The sequence below is a fragment of the Radiomyces spectabilis genome (genome assembly GCF_025331425.1).
Source record: "Radiomyces spectabilis strain NRRL 2753 chromosome Unknown BYT42scaffold_16, whole genome shotgun sequence".
NCBI lineage: Eukaryota > Fungi > Mucoromycota > Mucoromycetes > Mucorales > Radiomycetaceae > Radiomyces > Radiomyces spectabilis.
The window spans coordinates 596,764-618,680 of NW_026251941.1; the positions used below are offsets into that span (position 1 = coordinate 596,764).

At 41.6% G+C, this 21,917-nt stretch overlaps 6 protein-coding genes across 6 annotated transcripts; 3 read left to right on the top strand and 3 right to left on the bottom strand.

Annotated features, from left to right (window-relative positions):
* Positions 1-232: 232 nt before the first annotated feature.
* BYT42DRAFT_143976 (uncharacterized protein) lies at positions 233-2,994 on the top strand. The gene is made up of 8 exons (XM_051562256.1): positions 233-392; positions 468-585; positions 675-885; positions 955-1,185; positions 1,254-1,618; positions 1,682-2,089; positions 2,151-2,233; positions 2,297-2,994. Exons 1-8 carry the CDS (start codon positions 294-296, stop codon positions 2,753-2,755), a joined length of 1,974 nt encoding a protein of 657 aa, XP_051418939.1. The 5' UTR covers positions 233-293; the 3' UTR covers positions 2,756-2,994.
* Positions 2,995-3,327: 333 nt separating this feature from the next.
* Positions 3,328-5,286, top strand: BYT42DRAFT_587961 (MRG-domain-containing protein). Its single transcript, XM_051570223.1, has 8 exons — positions 3,328-3,575; positions 3,650-3,928; positions 3,993-4,094; positions 4,166-4,254; positions 4,331-4,506; positions 4,575-4,659; positions 4,722-4,813; positions 4,916-5,286. Exons 1-7 carry the CDS (start codon positions 3,480-3,482, stop codon positions 4,807-4,809), a joined length of 915 nt encoding a protein of 304 aa, XP_051418940.1. The 5' UTR covers positions 3,328-3,479; the 3' UTR covers positions 4,810-4,813; positions 4,916-5,286.
* A 6,262-nt stretch (positions 5,287-11,548) lies between these two features.
* BYT42DRAFT_587967 (uncharacterized protein) lies at positions 11,549-11,962 on the bottom strand. Its single transcript, XM_051570224.1, has one exon. The coding sequence runs from the start codon at positions 11,922-11,924 to the stop codon at positions 11,685-11,687; it is 240 nt and encodes a 79-aa protein (XP_051418941.1). The 5' UTR covers positions 11,925-11,962; the 3' UTR covers positions 11,549-11,684.
* A 1,341-nt stretch (positions 11,963-13,303) lies between these two features.
* Positions 13,304-13,715, bottom strand: BYT42DRAFT_587968 (uncharacterized protein). The gene has a single exon (XM_051570225.1). The coding sequence runs from the start codon at positions 13,664-13,666 to the stop codon at positions 13,427-13,429; it is 240 nt and encodes a 79-aa protein (XP_051418942.1). The 5' UTR covers positions 13,667-13,715; the 3' UTR covers positions 13,304-13,426.
* A 4,362-nt stretch (positions 13,716-18,077) lies between these two features.
* Positions 18,078-18,665, bottom strand: BYT42DRAFT_549880 (uncharacterized protein; the record flags this gene model as incomplete). The annotated part of the gene is made up of 1 exon (XM_051566103.1): positions 18,078-18,665. The coding sequence occupies one exon, from the start codon at positions 18,663-18,665 to the stop codon at positions 18,078-18,080; it is 588 nt and encodes a 195-aa protein (XP_051418943.1).
* A 1,601-nt stretch (positions 18,666-20,266) lies between these two features.
* On the top strand, positions 20,267-21,671 carry BYT42DRAFT_587990 (uncharacterized protein). Its single transcript, XM_051570226.1, has 5 exons — positions 20,267-20,551; positions 20,628-20,908; positions 20,978-21,302; positions 21,366-21,413; positions 21,476-21,671. Exons 1-5 carry the CDS (start codon positions 20,344-20,346, stop codon positions 21,544-21,546), a joined length of 933 nt encoding a protein of 310 aa, XP_051418944.1. The 5' UTR covers positions 20,267-20,343; the 3' UTR covers positions 21,547-21,671.
* The last annotated feature ends 246 nt before the right edge of the window (positions 21,672-21,917 follow it).

The following is a 21,917-nucleotide window of genomic DNA, read 5'->3' on the forward strand; positions in this document are numbered from 1 at the left end:
TGGATGAAAGCGTGTACCACATCCATGTTTTTGGGAATATATATCAATCGATACACTCCTTCGTTTATACGATATACTGTCTTGTGTTCAGATAAAATAGATAGGGTATGTTGCTCACTGTTCAAGATTTCGTGATGGCTGACAAAGCCGTGCGCAAAGCCACTTGATAAGTGGAATTTGAAAAAGTGGTCACGGTAAGCGCATAGCGAATTTCCTTGGCTCCTTTTTTGTTCGAGTTTTTCAGATTCAGTCTATTCAACGCTCTTTTACTGCCCGTTTTTTTTTTATACAATATGGCGAAAGGAAAGAAAGCAATGGGCCAATTGGGTCGAGCTGTTATCAAGTCTCGATTCCAAGGACAAAAAGCAATTGCTCTTGATGAAGGAAAACTTGTAACGTATCGTTATGCAAATCGGTTCTTGATCGCTTTTTTTTTTTTTTCGTTTTGCTTATTAATGAATGCATAGCACACCACCGAAGTGGACGACGGACCAAAATGGGTCAAGATGCAAAGTATTACTCAGGAAAACGATCTTGATGCATTTCTTAGCACCGCCGAACTCGCTGGCACCGAATTCACAGCAGGTAGACCCTCGATCTAAAAAAGATTCGGGCACCCACAAGCGTATATGTATAGCATCAACTGAACGATCGTGTCCGATCCTTTCATTTAGAGAAACTCAACGTCAAAGTGGTGCAAAACACATATCAGAATCCCTTCTTACTGTCTGAACAAGAAGAAAAGGAGCAGTTGCAGAAACAGGAAGAAAATCTTGATAAGTTATCCGTTCCCAGACGACCCAAGTGGGACAAATCAATGACAGCAGAACAGGTGCAGCGAAACGAACGTGAAAGTTTTCTAAACTGGCGTCGCAGCATGGCCATGTAAATTATTCACAATATCGAGTGTATGAATGGAGGGACGGATGAACTAACATTGCGTGAAAAATTTAGGTTGGAGGAAGATGAGGGCTTGCTACTTACACCCTTTGAAAAAAACATCGAAGTGTGGCGACAATTATGGCGTGTCATTGAACGATCCCAGTTGGTCGTACAGATTGTGGACGCAAGAAATCCTTTGCTTTTCCGAAGTGCAGATCTCGAGAAATACGTAAAGGAAGTGGACCCGACCAAGGAGAATTTGCTGTTGATTAATAAGGGCGATTTCTTGACCGAGGAGCAAAGGTATAAATGTGGAGATTTGAAAAGTAGATGACAGTGATCTAATGCATGGGGATTTTGTATTTTCGCAGACGAGAGTGGGCCGATTACTTTGACAAGCAAGGAATCCAATATACTTTCTTTTCCGCCGCATTGGCAGCTCAACGACAAGAAGAAGAAAAGGCGGCACGCGAGAAAGAGGAATATGAGAAGGCATTAAATGCGCAGCAAGCAGCTGATGACATTGACGCGGACGAGGACAGTGAAGAGGAATCGGAAGATGAAGCGCCGGAAAACGAAGAGTCAAACGAAACCACCGTCAAGGATCTTGCAGAAGACGTTGCCAATGTCAATCTGGAAGAAGAAAGGTCCTCTACTCCGGAAGATGAACGCACACGTATCCGCACCACCACCGATTTGCTGGATCTGTTGATTGAAAAAACCCCCAAAACTCAAGGTAAAATACCGATCGGGTTTGCTTTTGAGCAGAGCCATAAGATTAATTCGGCCCTTGTTTTAGTTGATGGAGAAGAGGAGCCAAAAATTACTATTGGTTTAGTGGGTTATCCCAACGTTGGTAAATCCAGTACCATCAATGCTCTTATCGGTGAGAAACGTGTCTCTGTATCTTCTACTCCTGGTAAAACCAAACATTTCCAGACTATCCACTTGACTCCATCGTTGGTCTTGTGCGATTGTCCTGGTCTTGTTTTCCCCACATTTTCTACTACCAAGGCGGATCAGGTCTGTAACGGTGTGTTGCCCATTGACCAGCTTCGCGAATATACCGGTCCAACTACTCTTGTTGCCAAACGTATTCCGCAAGCTTTGCTTGAAGCCATTTACGGTATCCGCATTCGAACCCAGCCTACAGAAGATGGTGGCTCCGGCATTCCTACCAGTGCGGAACTCTGTTCCACTTATGCCAGTAAGTACCATAGCACTTTTTTTTTCGGGAGCCCTGGATATTTAATGTCTTCATGTTACAGTCGCAAGAGGTTTCTTCCGATCCAGTCAGGGTAATCCCGATGAAGCTCGCGCTGCTCGTTATATTTTGAAAGATTATGTCAATGTAATGTATTCGAAAGTGGAATGTATTCGCCTACAAAAGCCACTCATCCTGTTTTTATTGTAGGGTAAATTATTGTATTGCCACCCTCCTCCTGGTATCGATGAACAAGAATTCAATCGACGCTTACTTGAAATGGCATCCAAAATTCAAAAGAAATTGGCACCATCTGTACGTGTACCTTCCACAGCGTTAAACTATGTTGCCCCCGCGAACGGATCGTCTGCGCAACCTGGCAGCAAGACGGAAGCGGTGGATAATGCATTTTTCAGAAAACATATGGCTGCACCGAGTGTACGGGGGAAGTATGCAGGTGCCATGCGTGGCGGATTTTCCCGGGTGACGTTGTATCCTCATCAACGTAGTGTGGCCGATGATGGTTCCGTTATGCCGCAGGGCCGACGGGAAAGATTGGCCATGGTGCAACAAATGGCCATGAACGCTGGTGAGACGGTTCCTTCCAAGAAACACAAGAAGGGAAAGAAGCATGTCAAGGTCCGAAGTGGTGCTGGCTACGAGATCTAAATACCTTTATTTTTTTTCGTGGATAAAAACTACAAATAGTATTTTTTATTTTTATTTTCTTTTCATTGAATATAAGTCATGAACTAGTTGATTTGCATCTTTAGACAACATCCTGTATTAAAATCGTTTTTGTATCATTTTTCACGGAGAGATTTCGCGCAGAAGCGGACATCGCACCCTGCCCGTTAATCAGAACATATCGCTAAATCTGGTTCCAATTTTACTGCAAATGACATGGCTAACAAGCGTTTTTTTCCTATGATTGTCGGTTGGTCCTTGTTTTCGTAGCCATTACATACATCTTCGATCTTGCAGAGTCATTGTAAGAGACCTGCACCCTCATTTGAGAATACAGTCATTTAAAGGAGGTCCCCGTCAATGACGGGTACAGTATTATTAATCTGGCCGCTTTCCACCAAATAACATGTCAGGATTGGAATCAAAACCTTCTTCAGCGCCGTCCTTCCTTGACTCTATCCTTAGATAATTTAATATGATTGTAAGCCATTATTTTTATGCTTAATATATAATGTCACAATATAGAGAAAGGTGATCATCTGTAGAAAAAGAGTCAAAAGAATAGGAAGACACGCTGCGTCAAGTTGGACCATGCATGCAAAAAGACGCTCGGCCGCTGCTTGAAATTCAATGCCCGCGATAAGAAAAAATAAAATCGGATTGGCAGTTCACCAGGAAGTCCCGTGTATTTGAAAGCTATACCACCATGAGCGAGTCGGACGATCTTGATGAGCAGAATCTTCAGTTCGAAACCAATGAGAAGGTGCTCTGCTTCCATGGACCCCTAATCTATGAAGCCAAGGTGAATTGATAGAGTGAAAAACACGAGAAAAGGGATTTTTTCGTTTGCTCCAACTGATGCCGTTAGCGAGATAGATTCTTAATCGACAGTGGATGGACGAGACACCCGAGTTGCAAGGACCGCATTATTATGTTCATTACAAAGGCTGGAAACGTACATGGGATGAATGGGTCCCCGAAAGTCGAGTGCTTCGCTGGAACGACAGCAATCTCAAAATACAACAACAGCTGAAAGATCTCTATACCAACAAAAAATCTAATCGCAGTTCATCTTGTTCCGATTCATCCACGAGCAACGATCTCGCGTCAAATAACAAAAAGCGGCAACGCCAATTAGCCGATCTCGACGAAAAGGTACAGCAGCGGGGACCGTGACACGATGGATCAAATCATGACCACTCACCACGCTCACTGACAGGAAGAGGCTTTCCTGAACAATCCCGAAATCCGGATAGATATACCCGATACTTTGAAAGGTCAATTGGTAGATGACTGGGAGAATATCACCAAAGATCAACAGGTATTTTTTTTTCTCTCGGCCAGTCCAATCCTTCTTGGTCATTGAGACTTATTTTTCGCGATTCTACATAGCTTGTTCCATTACCGAGAACTTTGACCGTTTCGCAAATCTTGGAACAGTATAAACAATTCAAAAAAGAGAAAAAAGGCAACCGAGACTTGTAAGCACCCGATTCCTTTACGGCTAATCATCCTGTTGCACAATGGGATCTCATATTTTTGACTGTCACGTTCCAGAAACGAAGAGTTCCTTGACGAAATCCTGCATGGTATTCGTACCTATTTCAACAAAGCCCTCGGCACCATGTTATTATATAGGTTTGAACGCCATCAATATGCAAATATACGAAAACAATATCCCGAGAAGGAAATGGCAGATCTATATGGCGCAGAGCACCTTTTACGTTTATTTGGTAAGTTACCCGTTATCATACGTACGGACGGGAAGAGACAATCAGTAGCTCATCCTTTTTTATCACAGTGCAATTACCTACCTTGATCGCACATACAGATATGGATACCGATGCCGTATTTGTACTGACAAGATATCTAACGGATCTTTTGCGGTAAATCGGTCAGACGTTAATCTGTTGTGTCAGTCATGCCTAACCTACGTTGTTTTATTCAGTTATATGCAAAAAGCCCAACGATCTCTCTTTCTAAGCGAATATGAAAATGCGCCACCCGGTTACGCATCCGTCACCAATAGCGACTAACGATGTAAGTTTTCTCTTTCGACTTATTTCACCTTTGCTTATTCACACTCCAATGCGATAAAGTACGTTATTTGCGGTCGTGTGTGATTGATTAACTATCTATTAGAATGGCACAGATTATTGAACTCACCATACTGTTACTGACTACCTTTGACCGCAAAGAAATCAGATTATGGCTTTACAACGGGCCTACGTTGCCGAATCACATCACATTTATCGAGCTGCATAATACATCATATTAACCTGCATGAAGATCCACGTTCTTTGCGTGACAGAGGATTTGTCATTCACAAAGAAAAAGTTATACATCTCGACTAGTTTTTACTGTCCCTGAAGTGCGACGGATGGATTAAAATGAGTGGACCCTATTATTGTAAATCGAGTCATTGAAGTCTTTCACGTAATGTGCACATCCTTTTCTCTTTGATGGATAGATTATCATGTAATGATTGGCAATGCAGATCCGATTTGACAGAGCACGTCATGTGGATTATCGAGATATGCTTTTAAGCAATCAATTTTCTATTCTTTTTTTTTCCTCGTGACGAGACAAAAATCACGTTCGTGTTATCGTGTGCTACTGCTACAAATAAAAAGGCTCGCGTCCTTTTTAGTGGATCCACCGAGTTGTTCTTGTATTTTTAAACCAACAAGATACTGGTGAGATACGCGGCGCAACACTACATGTGTATCTATTGACTGTATGATGTTCCTAAAAAGGAAAAACCCAGCCATGGCATCGAATTTTGAACAATCTGACTGCCACACAGTGCACACCGATCATCAACCGACGCGTGATGATTAAGACTCTGACACCGATTAATTTTTCTTTTTTTGCTACCATGGAGTTCGGAATCACGTCGCCCGGATTTACAGGTGCAAAGTTAAGACCAGGACTTAGAATGTATTTTTTTACACAGCATTTCCTTGCGGACTCAAATACCTCGATGGCCTGTAAAAATAAACAAAGATTTCTGAAAAGAAGAAAAGATGCTAACTTTGGAATCTGAGACGGAAAAGATCAGATTGCTTTCACAGATTGATGTGGGTCAAATTAAGACTACAAAGAAAGGAATGATCCATTTGAAGAGTAATATTTTGTTTATCATAATGCAACGAATGTTGGTGTATCCGTGTTTCACAGAGAGCAACCAAAATCGAAAACAACATCCCAAAAAATCTCAAATTTTCATATATGTAAATTTTACTGTATAGTGTTATATTGAGGCCCGAAAATGCAATAATAAATGACGTCCAAGCAGAAATGAAAGAATAGCAACACAGATTATGATATAATGAAATAAATTATCAGTTGTACAGTATTAACGCATTCATAAAACTTTCTTTATTTGAAAAAAGGAACATATTACGTACGATAAAAAGCAAGGAGTCTGGATATCCAGCGTGAATTTTAAATACAGCAAAATTCGTAGCTTATTGTGCAACACTCAGGTCCTATACTGTATCTTTAACCACTCTGGTAAGTAAGTTGTCGCTTTGATTGACTTCTTCCGCTAACAAGTCCTTTGTACGATTTTTCATTCCGTTATGGGTAATCGACCTTATTAGTCTTTCATTTCCGACTAGGAATAGATCTCCATTTCATCATCTTTTTGTGTGAAACGCATAGATTTTAGCCCGGTGCATTAAGAAGATGCTAGAAATACGCAATATTGTTTGTACAAAATAACCCCTTACTTGTTACTCCATATTTGTAAAGCATCATTGGTTGATGTATGCATTCTGCAAAGTCCACGGCGCAGAATCGGCATAGGCGCACAATAGGAAAGAGCTCTGCAGAGGTCAAGGCAAAAATACCGACACAGCCGCACAAAATAGAGAAGAAATAGCGATTGGACTTTGTGGCACATGATAGCAACTTTTTGATTGCATCCTCCCTGGATGCCGCGAAGCAAAAGAATGCTTCACAGTCGCTACACTCTCCTGCAACACAATCAGGTCCTTCACTTCCCACTCATCGAGCGCTGGAAATCGTTGAGATAGCAAGTAAGAATAAGCGGAGAGTTAGCATTTGGTTGGTCATCGTAGGAACTTTCGCTGGAAATGAAGTAGTAATAGAGTGGAGGTCGAAAAGACAAGGGCTCCCTGAATCTCTGCCATCTACGACAAAGGTCAATCACTGTCATTCAGCTCTCTTCTTTATTGATATGTCTGTCTCAATCTTGTGCCGCGATTCCTGCTGGATTTCTTCTTTATTTGCTTATATGCTACTACATAAGAATTACCTCGGTTTAAGCAGACAAGAGACACTTGAGCAGTTACACATTATTTGTACATTTAAATCCCGACACCAATTATTATCCTTGGATACCAGATAGTATAGAGACCTCTTTAGAGAATAAACAAAGTCGCACCTTACTCCACGTCTCTACACATATATACAACACTATGCCGCTTATACGCCATGAAGTCTGCTAAATGCAGTTGATGATGCTTCGACATTAAAATACGTTTCACAATCAAAGCTGTGTAGATAACTTAGACATCTAATACGGTGCAATGCTTGAAAAAAAATCTTGACGATCTATTTGTAATTGATACTGTGCTGAAAAGGGATGGGAATAGTGGCGAACTGAAACAGTAAGTTGTCAGACTCAGCACGTCTTCGCAAGTCGGTTAAAGGTATTCCATGCAGTAAAGTTTAGGTTATATAGATCTATTTCGTCTGGACATTGCTCCTCGTTTCCGTTTCAGTTTGTGTGGCAACCATGTGTCAACGGATACCCTATTGTGGAACAGCCCCCCTTTGAGTTCTCTTATAATTCGGTTAGCCTTCAGTAGACTTCACTGTATGATATTACCGTATGCAACAATCAGCGAATCGCGTGAGTCCTTTTCCTGGTTTACATCCTAAAGTGTGATTTTCTCCTGGTTTTCCTGCGATTCCGCTTCCGAAACGTTTCCGTTTTTTTAGACATAAGGAACCTGTGCAGGGCAATTTTCTGTTTAACGAACACTAACACGGCATTACTATTTTTGTTCTGATCTCCGAGTCTTGTATTCTCCTTTCTCCATTCACAATCAGTTTACGGTAGGTAAAGTCAGCAGTAATATGAATAGAAAGACACCATACTTGGTGGCAAAGCTATCGAGGCCCCAAGCAAACATCAGTTCCTCCCAGAGCTACAAGCCACGCATCGGTTTCTCTTCAGCATACAAGCAGGCAGTAGGTTTATGCGTCTTCTACCTGGCAAAACATGCTTACTGTATATGTATGCGGAATACATTATTTTATTATGCCGAACACGGCGCTCAGCACGGTAATTGCAAATAGGACGCTAAGGTTCGTTTTAAAGCATTGCATTAGAAAGTGTCAGGTATCTGCAAAGTTTTAAATTGTGTGAAAAATAATGGCCGTTCTTACCACTTGTACCTCGGAAGCATCTGTATCCTCAAATCACAGCACTAAATCGGTAAAGAATCAGCGCAGTATCGACACCAGTCGCATTAATAGGGGAGAATCATGCATATTTCACGGCGCAGAATTTGGCAAAAGGCGTAATAGCGAAGAAATAGTCTTGTCACGTACATAGCAGCAATTTTTTTCATTTATTTATTTATTTAAGAGCAACCATGTATTTTCGGTGAGTTCTCAACCCTTCGACCTCCATTTCTATACTTCACTTGCAGCGAAAGTTCACACTATGGCCAACCACATGTTAATTCTCTGCTTATTCTTACTTGCTATCTCAACGGTTTCCAACGCTCGATGGATTGGAGAAGAAGGACCTACCTGTACACCAGCACGATGTGCGACCAATGAAAGAACAGCTTGCACGGCCCGCTTCGAGGGGGAAGTAGAAGATTATTGTCCAAAAGAATGTACTGGCTTTGGCGACACTATTTGCGACTCAGGCTTCCGAACCTGTTGTCTCCCAAAATAATTCTCCCTGCCCACTATACTTATACTTGCTCTCTAATAAAGAAATGCACCACTATGCAAATGCGGGAATCACTGAATGGCATCACATATATTTTAAGAGCACACTGCTATATATCAGATGCACATGTACAGGACAGTGGTCCCTCGATATTTTCACGGCTCTGGGAGGCCCTTACCGAAAAATAGCAGGTAACTTTCACGATTCTCTTTGATTTCAACGTTCACGGTAATTCTTGCTCGTGAATCCTTAACGAAGAACAATATCAGTCAATCACATTTGAGAATCACAGTAAAATATAGGGTTGGGATTCTGGAGAAGGGAGAAATATGAAAGACAAGCTACTGTAGTATGAATTTTTTTTTAAAAAAACAGCACCAATTTCACTCTGCTTTGAATGTGCAATTTTGGTATTTCAATCAAACCAAGTATAAAGCTGATAATTTAGCTTCTTCGTTGAAAACTTTTTTTAAGAGGTATCGTGAGCACAATGAGAATGCTGAGGGCACAACTGGCCAATCACACTCCGGTTTATCTGGCAAATATATATATGCCGATTTCGGTAATACTGCAGTTGACTAGACGAAGACGGATAATGTGGTGAGTATGTACCACATTAGAAGTCTGAGTCGAGTCAACGGGGATTGTTGTCAGGGGGACGATAAACAGTTTCAACACCTCTATATTTTCAAGGCACTTGCCCCCCCACCCCCGCCCTTTGAATGCATAAATTATGCAGGCTGCAAGCTTATTCCGAGACATAGTAACCCGCAGTCACGAAATTTTGGCTCTGAATAATTCGGGAACGTAATCATCGCTTATTTAGAATGCGACCGGATTCGATAGCGGTTCTTCCGTAATACAGTTTTGTGCCGAAGGACCCTTGATATTGAACTGCCAGCATGTGTGTCAAGAACAAAGGGGTGGCTCCCACAGCGGGAGAAGACAACTGAAGAGAAAACTCACTTAGCAGGCAAACGGAAGGATATAGGACCTGAGCACTGGATAACAGCTACAGATTTTGCTGTATTTAACAGTAATGCCCGACGTCCATGCTCCTTTCCCATTTACCGATGTAATATGCGCCTTATTTCAAATAAGAGAACCTCATGGATGCAGTAATACCATACAATAATTATTCTTCCTTAGTCGTCAATTACAAGCGAAAACACTACAAACCAAAAACAACGTTGAGCAAACCAAAACGCAACACTGAGTCATTATCAGCAAAGTAGTAGTAAATAAATATAATCCAGCTGAAGGCGAATCGAGTCTGTCTAAAGTTTGCTAGTACAGTAGCGGTCCTATACCTGGCGTAAAGCTGAAACAAACGGTTTTCGAGATACACTGACAGCTTATTTCGGATCGAGTTCAGTCATAAAATTGATAACTTATTATGATTCAACGGCTTGAAAATAAAACTAATACAGCTATGCAGCTTACGATAGTAAATTAAGAGGAAAAGGAGTCACGGCCAATCCGCTATAGAAAAGCTTAATTATAGTAGCTCCCTTTGATCCCCAGCAACATAAGAGAGATATGATCAAATTTTCCGTTCACGGATTCTCTCGTCAGAACAATAAAAGGTCATGTAATTGTGGTATATCCCCTACTTGTCGTATTATCCATCCTAGACTGGTGTTCCCGAACAGGAAAGATCGGGATCTAGAGGTGTTTCCATTGTGAGTGAGCTTCTCCATTAGAACGCCGATTGAGCCTCTTCATCCATAACTTGGATCTATCGCCGAGATCAATTCAAACGGGTAACGCTGTCACATCACAGCATGTGGATCCTTCCTAATACACCTTATAACCGAGGACTGCTCACTGATAATTATTAATTCCGACTCAAGACTAAAGTATAAACAGGCAGATCACATTAATCGAAATAAAGATATCAAACAGTCTCAAAGGATTCTCATTGTCTTTTTTGTTCTAAATTCTCTCATATATCACAGTAATCACTCTTAGGAAGTCCATCATGAACGGTGGGAGAATTCATGCGCCGAAAAAATTAAGAGGAAACTACAAAAATACAGTAAGAAATGGCTAATACACATGGTAATGAAGTCGCCAATTTCTCATCTGCTATTTTTTTTTCTGATTTTTCTCACTTTAGGTTGTGACTGAGGATGTACTCTTTAACTGGAGTGCAATTGGCGATTATCCGTGTAAAGACTGACTCGGTTACTGGAGTCTTGGGTTGACTTTGATGGCAGGTTTTTGTCTCCCAAAATGATCCTCACAGCCCATACCTTGTTTGCTTTATCGTAATCCGTTCATACTTTCGATAAAAAAAATGAACCGCTATGCAAATGTGGTATCACTGAAACGGCGTCAAAGATTTGACGAGACTATTGCTTTGTGTCAGAATACATAACGACAATCCTTTGAGGTAGCTTTGCATTAAACAGCTGAAGCAAGCTTAAGCAAAGCTTGTTCCGAAACAACATAACCTTCCATCACCAAAATGGTTGTTGAATAATTTGGAAGCGTAATCATCAGTTATTTAGATAAAATATGAGCAAACAATTGCTGAAGAGAAAATGCTACTGACTCCGGTCGCATTCTCTCTGAATAAGCGATGATTACGCTTTTAGTTTATTCAACAACCATTTTGGTGACCGAAAGGTTCTGATGTTTCGAAATAAGCTTTCTATCTCCATAGTATATTTATAAAGATAATAATAAAGGGATTCTCAGTGATTTTCTGCTATGTGAGCTCGGAAAAAAAGAACCATTACAGTAATTAGCCTCCGCTTTATAATTTTTTTACAGGTTGAACCTTGTTCCAGATGCTTCTATTCAAGTATCACATCAAGGGAATTGGTGCGTATGTATATGGTATAAAGCAATCTTCTCTTCAAAGATATATAATGTCGTTCAGTGATACCTCATTTGCATAGCTGCCCATTTTTTATTCGGTAAGTATGATGGGTATGATAAAGCAAAACAGATAAGATCCTGGGAAATTTATTTTGGGAGACAACAAATTCGGGAACCAATGAAGCATTCAGTGTCACCAAAGTCAGCACATGCCTCTGGGCAACGATGGTATGCATCCAGTTCGTTTATCGCCTGGCAAGCTATTTTTTCATTGTCGGCGCAAGCTTGTCGCATACACCGAGGTCCGGGAGTTCCGACCCATCGAGCGTTGGAAATCGTTGAGATAGCAAGTAAGAACAGGCAGAGAAGTAGTTTGTGGTTGGCCATGTTAGAAACTTTGCTGTAAATGGAGTATACAGAAGCTATTGAAGACGTGAGAGTTCCCCAAAAATCTATGATCGGCTTTAAATAGAAAAATAATGTTGCTGCCATGGACGACAAACTTCAATTGCTGTCATTCGGCTATTTCTTGTTTATTTGTGCATCTATGGCGGCCCTTCGCCCTGACATTTCAGAACTCTTTCCTATTTGTGCGCTTATGCAGATTCTGCACCATAACTCGTGCAGGATGCATATATCAACCAATGATGCTTTACAAATATAGAGTTACAGTAAGCGGTTGATTTTGTACAAACAATATTGCATATTTGTCAAGCACTTCCATAAGGCAATGGGCTAAAGGCTAAAATCTATGCGTTTTACAAAAGGTGGTAAAATGGAGGTATATCTTTCTAGGCAAAAATGAAAAGCTAATAACGTCCATTACGTATACGGAATAAAAAATCATAGAAACCGTGCGCTGTGGCTGTTTTGCAAGCATTGTATTATGAGCGGGCTAACTATCGGTGCAAATTTTGTTATAAGTAATACGTTGCTACAGCCATCATGTGGGCATTGCATTGTGAATGCATATACCCGACAGAGGTTACAGTAACAGAACCGGGACAGGCACACAAATAGAGAATACGCTATTATACGCGCTGGCTTCTTTTCCGAGTAGCTTTTGAACGAAAAACATCCTGAAACAAGAACACGGCTTCTCATACAGTCAGCTCCCGCTTTTTTTTCATTTTTTCCCTCTGGATTGAGAACGATCCACTTCTAAGCATTGCAGAATTTCCAAACCTCACCTTTGTTCAATTGTCAAAAATTTTAGCCTCTTTAATAAATCCGGGGTTTATAACATTTATTGGATTTTCTCGACGAAAACACGTCTAATGTTGCCTTTTTAGCTTCGCATTGCTTTTGTAACTTCCGGCGTACATCTGTCAAAGAATCCTCCCAGAACGCTTCTTCGTCAACGTTATCCATCATAGTCTGAAGACGACGAAGTAACTCGCGTGGAGTTACAATTTCAGTTTCAGGCTCAGGCCGACTCCCCTGGGCTGTTTGGACTGCTTTGAATGCTGGTGTTCTATTAGACAGACACGTCTTCTTCAAAAAATTGATGTTGAGAGGAAGAATTGACCTTCAGCTGAGCACACTTGACCATTTTGTTGACAGCGCTGCCTTGTAGCTCTGTATCTTTCAATACTCTGGTGTCCATCACATTGTACAGTAAATGTTCGGCATTTTGTTCCAAGCATATTGTCCTTGTATTATCCACTAGAAATCTACTCCACGCGTTTTCCAAACTTCGTTTTTTTTTTTTTTTTTTTTTTTTTTTTCAAAAATCTCGGTACATCCACTCTGGAAGAAAGTGGAGAACCACTGTATTTTATTCACCTTCAAAGATATATGATGCCGTTAATGGGACCACTTTTGCCTAGTTCATGTCTTTATTAGAAAGTATGGACGGGCACGATAAAGCAATACATGGGCATTGAGGGTTAATTTCGTGTTAAACAACACGTTCGGACACCATCGAAGCAATCAGGGCCAAAGTCACCACAGATTGAAGGGCAATTCTCTCTTGCATCTGCTGCTGAGTACGCTGTGCACATTTCGTCTTCATTGCTTGCACATGCTACTTGTATACAAACTTGTCCCTGAGGTCCGGTCCATCGAGCGTTGGATATCATTGAGATAGCAAGTAAGAATAAACAGAGAATAAGCTTATGATTGGCCATGGGAGGAACTTTCACTGGAAATGAAGTGTAGAATAGCGATCGAAGAGATAAGGGTTCCTTGAAAATGCATAATCGGCTTTAAATAGAAAATTAATGTTTCTGCCATATACTACAAATTTCAATCGCTGTCATTCGGCTACTTCTTCTCTATTTGTGCGCCTGTGCCGGCCCTTTGCCGTAACCTCTGCAGAAGTTTTCTTTATTTGTGCGCTTACGCCGATTCTGCGCCATGAACTTTTGCAGAATGCATATAATCAACCAATAATACTTTATAAATATGGACTTACACTAAGGGGTTTACAGTATTTTGTGCAATCGATATTCATGTCCAGCACCTTAATGCAACGGGCTAAAATTAATGCGTTTCACACAAAAGATGGTAAAATGGGAGTCTATCTTCCTAGTCAGAATGAAAGGCTAATGAAATCCATTCACTTATAACAAGCCGTACACCCGCTGTGCAATGGATGCCACCTGCTACTGGACGTCGCCCTCTTACATTAGCGACATTCGTCAGACAAAAGCCTAACGCATACGGCATAACCTGGGCGAGACGCTTGATGGAACTTTGGGTATATTAATGTCAATACTCTGGCATACCGTACAGTCATGATTTCCAAACATGTGTGCAGCAGCACTTAGTGACCCCCTCAGTCCCGTCCCGCCCAAGGTTATTGGGTATTTTAAAGAAAAAATGAGTTAGTAGCTCTTTGATTGATTCAAATGCCGTCAAGATATTTGACCTTTGTTATGTGAGGCAGCAGATATCCAGAGCTTCCCGACCGAAAAGAAAGAAACGATACAAATATAAAAAGAAAGTAAATACAATAGGTGCGTCTGTAAAAACCCCCTAATAACCCTGTGGGAAAAAAAAAGGAGGAAAAGAGTGCAAGAAGGTCTATCGAATAAAATACAAAGTACATACTACAAACTACAAAAATAAAATGGTCGGGAAGAAAGTCAAAGACAATACCACGGGAAGTAATCCGGGTGAAGCCAAGCTAAGGAGGACGCGTAAGCACTTCCCGATGAAAAAAAAGAGTCACACCGCCGACGATGCCCTGGGATTGGCAACATTTGGTGCGCGAAACAAAGTAGAAAGGTTTGGAGGATGGATGGCTTGCCAGGCGAGAAAGAAAACCGGAGAGAAAACCAAAAGCTGAGGAAGAATAGAAAATACAACAGGTAAGTTGTTTCTTGTTGAAGAACTGATAAAAAAAACCATTTGATGGTACCTTCTGATGGTGATGGTCAATTTAACCGAGTCAGCTACACGGGAAAGCCATACTTGTGGCGATGGACCAGCTAGGAACTTGATGAAATAAAATAGTACCAGAGCTTCTTAGGTGAACCGAAGTTAGAGGAAAACGAAGACAAAAAGACGAAAAGAGCTCCAAAAATAAAAGCTTTAAATATAAAAGCGAAAAAAAAGCTTCAAAAATAGAGGAAAAAGTCCAAAAATAAAACTGAAGATAAAGGCTGTAAAGATAAAAAGCAGAAAGAAGCTGCATAAAATTTAAAGCTACAAAAGACGTGTGAATGACCACTTTCTAAATGAAAAAAAGCTCCAAAAATAAAAATCTGATAAAAGCAAAAAGAAACTGCATGAAAATAGAGCTCTATAAGTATGAATGATCGCCTTTAAAATAAATAAAAATTGACACACACCAATGAATGAACAATGAGCAATGTCGCCAGATCAGCTACATTGGTAAAGCATTTCTGCTCATGCACTTTAATCACCGAAACTGGAAAGAAAAAAATCAAAAGGACACACGTTTACTGACAAAGACAACTTATTAAATAATGCTACAAAGACGCGAGATCGAATTGACAATAGCCCTTTACAGAAAGTTCTCCCCTTTCATTGAACTTTTCCAACATCTTTGAATGAATAAATAACACCAAGCGAAGTAGCTGCCAAATCCATATGATGAAAAGGAACACCATGTAACTGTTTTTTAGCTCGCAAATTTTGGCGTGCGGCGACTGGTTTTTAGTTTGGCAAGAATTTTAATAGTAGCACGTGTTTATCTTTTAAAGATCATAAAGTTATGCTCTTTCGGTCTGTAGATTGTTGTTACTCTGAGGCTAGTGGGAATAGTAGCTGATTAAAGATGTGTTTGAAATGGGATGCTCCATTTCCAATATTCAGAACCCGCACTCGAATTTGTGTATCCAAAAGTCATGGTGTTCTCTTAACTCTAATCTTTTGTCAATAAGCGGTTGATTTTTCGGTAAGATTTAGTTGATGTGCGCATAAATCTTTGCGTATCAATAGACAACCTACACACGATACGATCATAGTCATCAAGTGTTCTCGGCTTATCGTCCGCATGTAGCACCAAAAGTAAATGAAGATGCGGTAAGCCTCGCTTCTGAAACTCCACTGTGTGTACATGGGCAACGACTCTTCCCAAAACATGGTTCTTCGTTAGATCTTCCATCAGAGCTTTTTTTTACGCTTCATATTGAAGACTCGCGCACAAAGATCGGGCCGATCAACAGCGGCTTGGAGAGGAACCAGCTCGTCCTGTATTTTCTTCCACTGAGGATTGCAAGTGAGAGTGATGAAAAGATCGGGCTGTCCGCATCGACGTACAATATTCATGGAGTCATGATAGAGTTGCCGCATGTGTCTGGGACTTCCTATGAAGGTGGACGGCAAGATCACTCGTTGCCCGACGCTCTGAAGGTCGTTGTCACCCAGCTCTACTGCATCTACGACACCTCGGTACAGATCCGTTCGCAGGTTCGTCTGATTGAGCCGTAAATACGTCAGCTGATTCTGCTCCATTTTGGCGTACATATCAACTATGTACTGCTGGAACAGGCGTCCGAACAAATGCATATTGTGGCCGTTGCTTCGCACCATCAAACGGTAGCTGTACCATTGCATAACCATGATACTGCGACCGCCAGGGGAGCGTGCGTGGATATTCCAACCGAGGTCACCATGTGGGAACATCAAGACGTACTGGAGAGCATCATAGTGCTGATTCATCTCGCTGATACGTTGAAGTCCATGACTCCTCGATTGGAGCACAATATCGCGGCTACTGTTTGGTGTGATCGTACTGTCTACCAGGATCACTCCAACTTCGCTTGCGGTTGGTGCATTGTACCGGCGAGCATCAGGCGTGTTTTCCGCACTTATGAGCAGTCTCACATCTACAGCTCCGTCCGACTCACGTAAAACATGCGCCATGGATAGCAACAGCGGAACAAACGGGTTTATTTCCATGAGCAGATCTTGGAGAATGAGCAAGGTTGCATTTCGTAAATATGGAACCACAGCGTTTCGGTGTGCCAGCTGGGTGTCAGAGTCGTATATGCACAGCTGAGCAAATGCAGGAGTCTGGTTATCCGTTGGTGGAAGCAGGCCACCGATCCGATGATAGATGCCTCCTTGGATGCGATAACAGTAAGCTCCACTGCGATTGTTGGCCACTGACTCGTCAATTTGAGCACCTAGGGAAGTGAAACTGAGATTCGTGTTGTAGCCGCGGATCTGCTCACGGAAATCTCCTCCATTGTCGGTGTTGCTGCGAAGAAGACGCGCAATTGTTGGAGGTGTAGGCTCCAAAGGCGGAAGCACAATGGAACCTTGAACACAGCAGACCTGGAACTGTGGATTAGCGATGGATCCAGACATACGCTCTTTGAGCCACATGTGTGCCTGGCAGAAATTGCACACGGCATCCATGCGTCCCAAAGGTATGTCTCTCTGGAAGTTCCCACTCGTTATTTCGGCCACTGTTGAGCGTTCCTGATTGTTCACTTGACAGCGTATTAGCATGATGGTCGAAATCTGCTTGGGCAACGGGCGCAGGTAATCCAAATATGGCAACTCAGAGGCAAACATTTTAATAAAGTTGAGATATGTAGCGGTCAGGTTACCTGGCGTAAAGCTGAAACAACAATTTTCTAGATACAGTGCCATCTTATTTCGACACCAATTTATCCATGAAACTGAATTAAGTAATATTATTAATATATTCAATAGCTCGAAGACATAACTGAAATAGTAGAATACAATCGAAATTGGTAATATTTCTATTGATATTCCTCGGTTTTGTCACATTGTTACTGTATAAAGCTTGTCAAAAATTGCAGAGGGAGAAGCGGTCAACGTCGAATCTGGCATAGCAAAAGTTCAGTAGTAGCTCCCAAAAACATAAGAGAGACATGGCCAAAATTTTTGTGAGCGAATTCTTTTCGTTAGAGCAATAAAAGGTCATATAATCGCTCTTAGGAAGTTCATCATGAGCGGCCAAATAAAGAGGAAATTACAGAAAGAGATAGCAAATCACATAGTAATGAAGTCTTAACTTGTATTATTTGATTGTATTCTTTCTGTCAAACTAATTTTACGCATCTACTATTTTTGTTTTCTGATTTACCAATTCATTTAGGTTGCGACGCGCGGGAGGATGCACCCTGTAATCGGAGTGTCATCAGCAATCCTCTTGAGGGAGCCTGACTTGATTAATGGAGACTGGGGATTGAAGGCTTCCAACATTGCCAAAATAGCGCTGGCAAGCTTAGCGAGACGGACCTCGTCGACTTGCAAGTTTTTTGCTCCGTACATGCGACAATTGATGCTGCCGATCCACCTATTGTCACAAATAGTAGTAGCGAGATCATCAAGATACAAGAGCTCGTCCTTGAAGCAGTTCTTCAAATCAGGCTTGATGAAGGTCGCATGCTGAGCAGCAACTATGAGATCCCGAATGAATGCAACGCCGACAGGAGAGCAGTCGACACGTAGAACTAAAACGCCGGAAACTTCGCCACGGGCGGCCCTCTTAATCCAAAAGTTGTCGAAAATTAATGGGAAGATGGCGTGAAGCGCATGGCAAGCAATATTTTCCCACCTAACCTCAAGATAAACGTGACTTTTGAGACACCTTTTCCATAATCCTTCGTACTTGGCAGCCATATCAGGCAAGAAATCATCAGCGACGAACTCTAAACATGTAAGCAACGCAGCAGACATAATCGGAGAAGTTCCGTCTGATTAAAACTTGCACTTCTGAGTAAGATGTTCTTTAACAATAGCAACAGCGGTGACGAACTCATGACCTTGAACAGGAATGTTGGAAACCAAGGCCTCGTTATATATTACATGGTACCGGTGAGGTTCGAAGCGAGGTGAAACCAATCCAGACTTGGCGGCTAAGAAACGCATGTACGCAATTCGTGCAAGTTGATTAAAGAGGATACCAGTGGTGGCTGCGTGAAGGGCAATTAAATTGACGACCAAGAAACGAATGGTTCCCTTTTTGTCGAACAGCACATTGTCGAACGCATTGATGGCCTGATCGACGCCATGCGGGAAGTGAACGACGCGGCGCTCGTCCAAGGTGTCGACTTCATTTAGTTTATCAGTGATGAAGCAGTCACCATTCAAGCCGTCTTCGCCTTAGTCAAGAACCCAGTCAAGCTTAGATGGGCTGTTATCACAGATATCGACAGCTGTTGTAACTAAAAAGGGCAGGGAAGTATGCAATGATCATTAAATAAGATAAACTGAACAATCAATGAAACGTAAACTATGCAGGTAAAAAAACCTCTATTTTCCCTTATTTTGAATGCTGCCATTGAAACTGCTTTTGCAACTTTCACAGGATTCAATACGCAAGCAAGTTGATCAGCGCCAACCAACAAAAGTTTCTCACTATCACGTCAGTCAGATATCAGCTCTATGACTGCCCCGCCTCATTACCTTTGCAATACACTCACACAAAAAACCAAAACAGGTCTCAAAGAATTTATCATAAAGTAAGTTGGGTTAAATAATTACGATCGTCGTTCGAGATATATTAAAACGCCCCAATAAATACCAAGGCTCTTTCCTGTACGACAGATATCCTACAAAAATTAACTCCTAGGAATAGCTTAGGGCAACTTATTCAGTGCTTCCGAATTAGCAAAGATTGGATATGTTGTTCAGTAGGTCCACGTAGGACAGCTCAGCGGAAAGGCTGCAGGTGCTTAACATGCGTACATTTTCCCAGCATAACGCCGAACAAAAGGGACGAGGTATGTATTTCAACAATGACAAAGTGAAAAACCAGAGAAAGCCCATTATCCACAAGATGGTGGAGCCTCAGCCTAAACTGCAAAAGTTACAATTTTTACAATCAAATAAGCAGGACGATGTTTGATATTGAGTGAGCAAAAGGTGAGCAACTCATCAAGTGTTGCCTTCAAATGGGCGGGCAGGTGAGCAAAAAACAGTTCCTAAGAAGCATGTTATGTACGTGAAAGATAATGAACACCAGTTATGATAATTGATAAAATAAACGAGCAATCTTTTCTTTTCCAAATGCCAATACGCAGATATACTGGACTGAAAGAAACCATAACATTATTTTTGTCAACCAGGGGTTATAGCGATGGGCAAGACCACTGCTGAAATCTACTAAAGGTCGCTGTACTGCTATGAAAATGCTATACTCCACGGCAAAGTATTTACAACCATTTTGATGGCTATATAAACTATGAAATACATTTATTCTCTTTTACACATCAATGGTGGTTACATAACATATCACAAATCATGGGTGGAGGCCCGACAGCACTATGATCTGGAGCTGTCGAATTAGTCATTTTTCGACGTCCGCAAGCTTGAGGATTTTCTTAGATTGGCCTTCCGCAAAAAAAATTAGGGTATGCTTCCACAAGTGTTCCGCACGCCTTTACGTGCAGTATGGGAAGTGGCCAACAAAACCACAGAAACACTTTGGTGGCCATCCCGCGGCGACGGCAAGAAAACGGTCTTGTTCTTCATTCCCGGGAATCCCGGTCTGGCCGAATATTATACCCAATTTTTGCAGGATATTCATGAGCATTCCGCCCCTTCTTTGGAGATTTGTGCAGGTAACGGGAACGCCATGAGGTGTGATTTTCGAGAACAAAATCTTAACAATGAAGAACACGCATCTGCTGTATACAGTATCTCATTTAGGCCACTCGGTTGGTTCTCACACTGTCGCTTCGTCCCGCGATGCCGTATATACACTGCAAGAACAAATTGAACACAAGATCGACTGCTTTGACCAGCTTCGCAAGGATAATCCTGGTGGCACACAGTTCATTCTAATGGGCCATTCGGTAGGCGCTTACATTTGCGCCGAAGTGCTCAAGCAAAGACAACAGCATGACATTGTCCGTTTAATCGCCTTATTCCCGACTCTGCGAGAAATTGCATTGACCCCCAACGGGGTGTTCATATCGGTATTGTCTTTTGGAAACAGTATTCTTGTGTGCGCATCTTTATTCACTTGCAAATGAACTCGTATTTAGCGATTACTATCCAAAGTGCCTTTGTCTGTGCTTTCAGGCACGGCACACATGCTGTCATACATCTCGTCGCCAATTCGTGAATACGTGACAGGCATGGTGACTGGACAAGAGGGCCATTGTTTAAAAGTGACAGCACATCAGCTACTACACCAATCTGTTGTCAAGAACGCATTTGCTATGGCCAACAACGAGATGGCATCGATCAAAGAATTGGATCATGATTTCTATACGACTCATGTGGATAAAATGATCGTTTACTTTTCAAAGGTCGACAAATGGGCCCCCTTGGATCATTATGAATACATGAAAGAAAAATTCCCAAATGGTAAGTGCGATCATTTTGGCATGCATTTACGATATCTAAACCCAAGCTTCTCGAAAATTGCAGCTCACATTCATCTGTGTGAAGAAGACCTGCCGCATGCATTCATTTTAGGTAACTATTCAATGCATCAAAAAAAAAGGTCAATGCTAATTATGGGAGTGTATGAATGATAGATTCGAAGCATTCTGCATACATGGCACATAAAGTGAGAGGTTGGATAGAAGAAATATTACAGAAATCATAAACAAAAGGCATCCTTTGTGATCGCATACAGAATCTCCGCGCTGAATCTTTAATTGGAATTGGTTATCATCTAACACCGCGAGATATAAAAGTCGAGCTCGCGGGACAAAGCCTGCATGATCGTTCACACGCAGCATGAATGAAACCGTGGATACTAGTATTTCAATTTTGATGAGAGTGTTCCTTGAGTGGCAAAACCGTTGGGTTTGATAATGTTCTGAGGATGAGTGAGAGTCTACCCTGGACTCTTCTAGAGGCTTGGTACATCAAAGATGTGTGTCATAGCACGACGCATATCTGATAGAATCCAATAGAATTTCGGATATATCGCCATCAATGAAATACACGTCGCTTGCTAATTTTTATGCATGA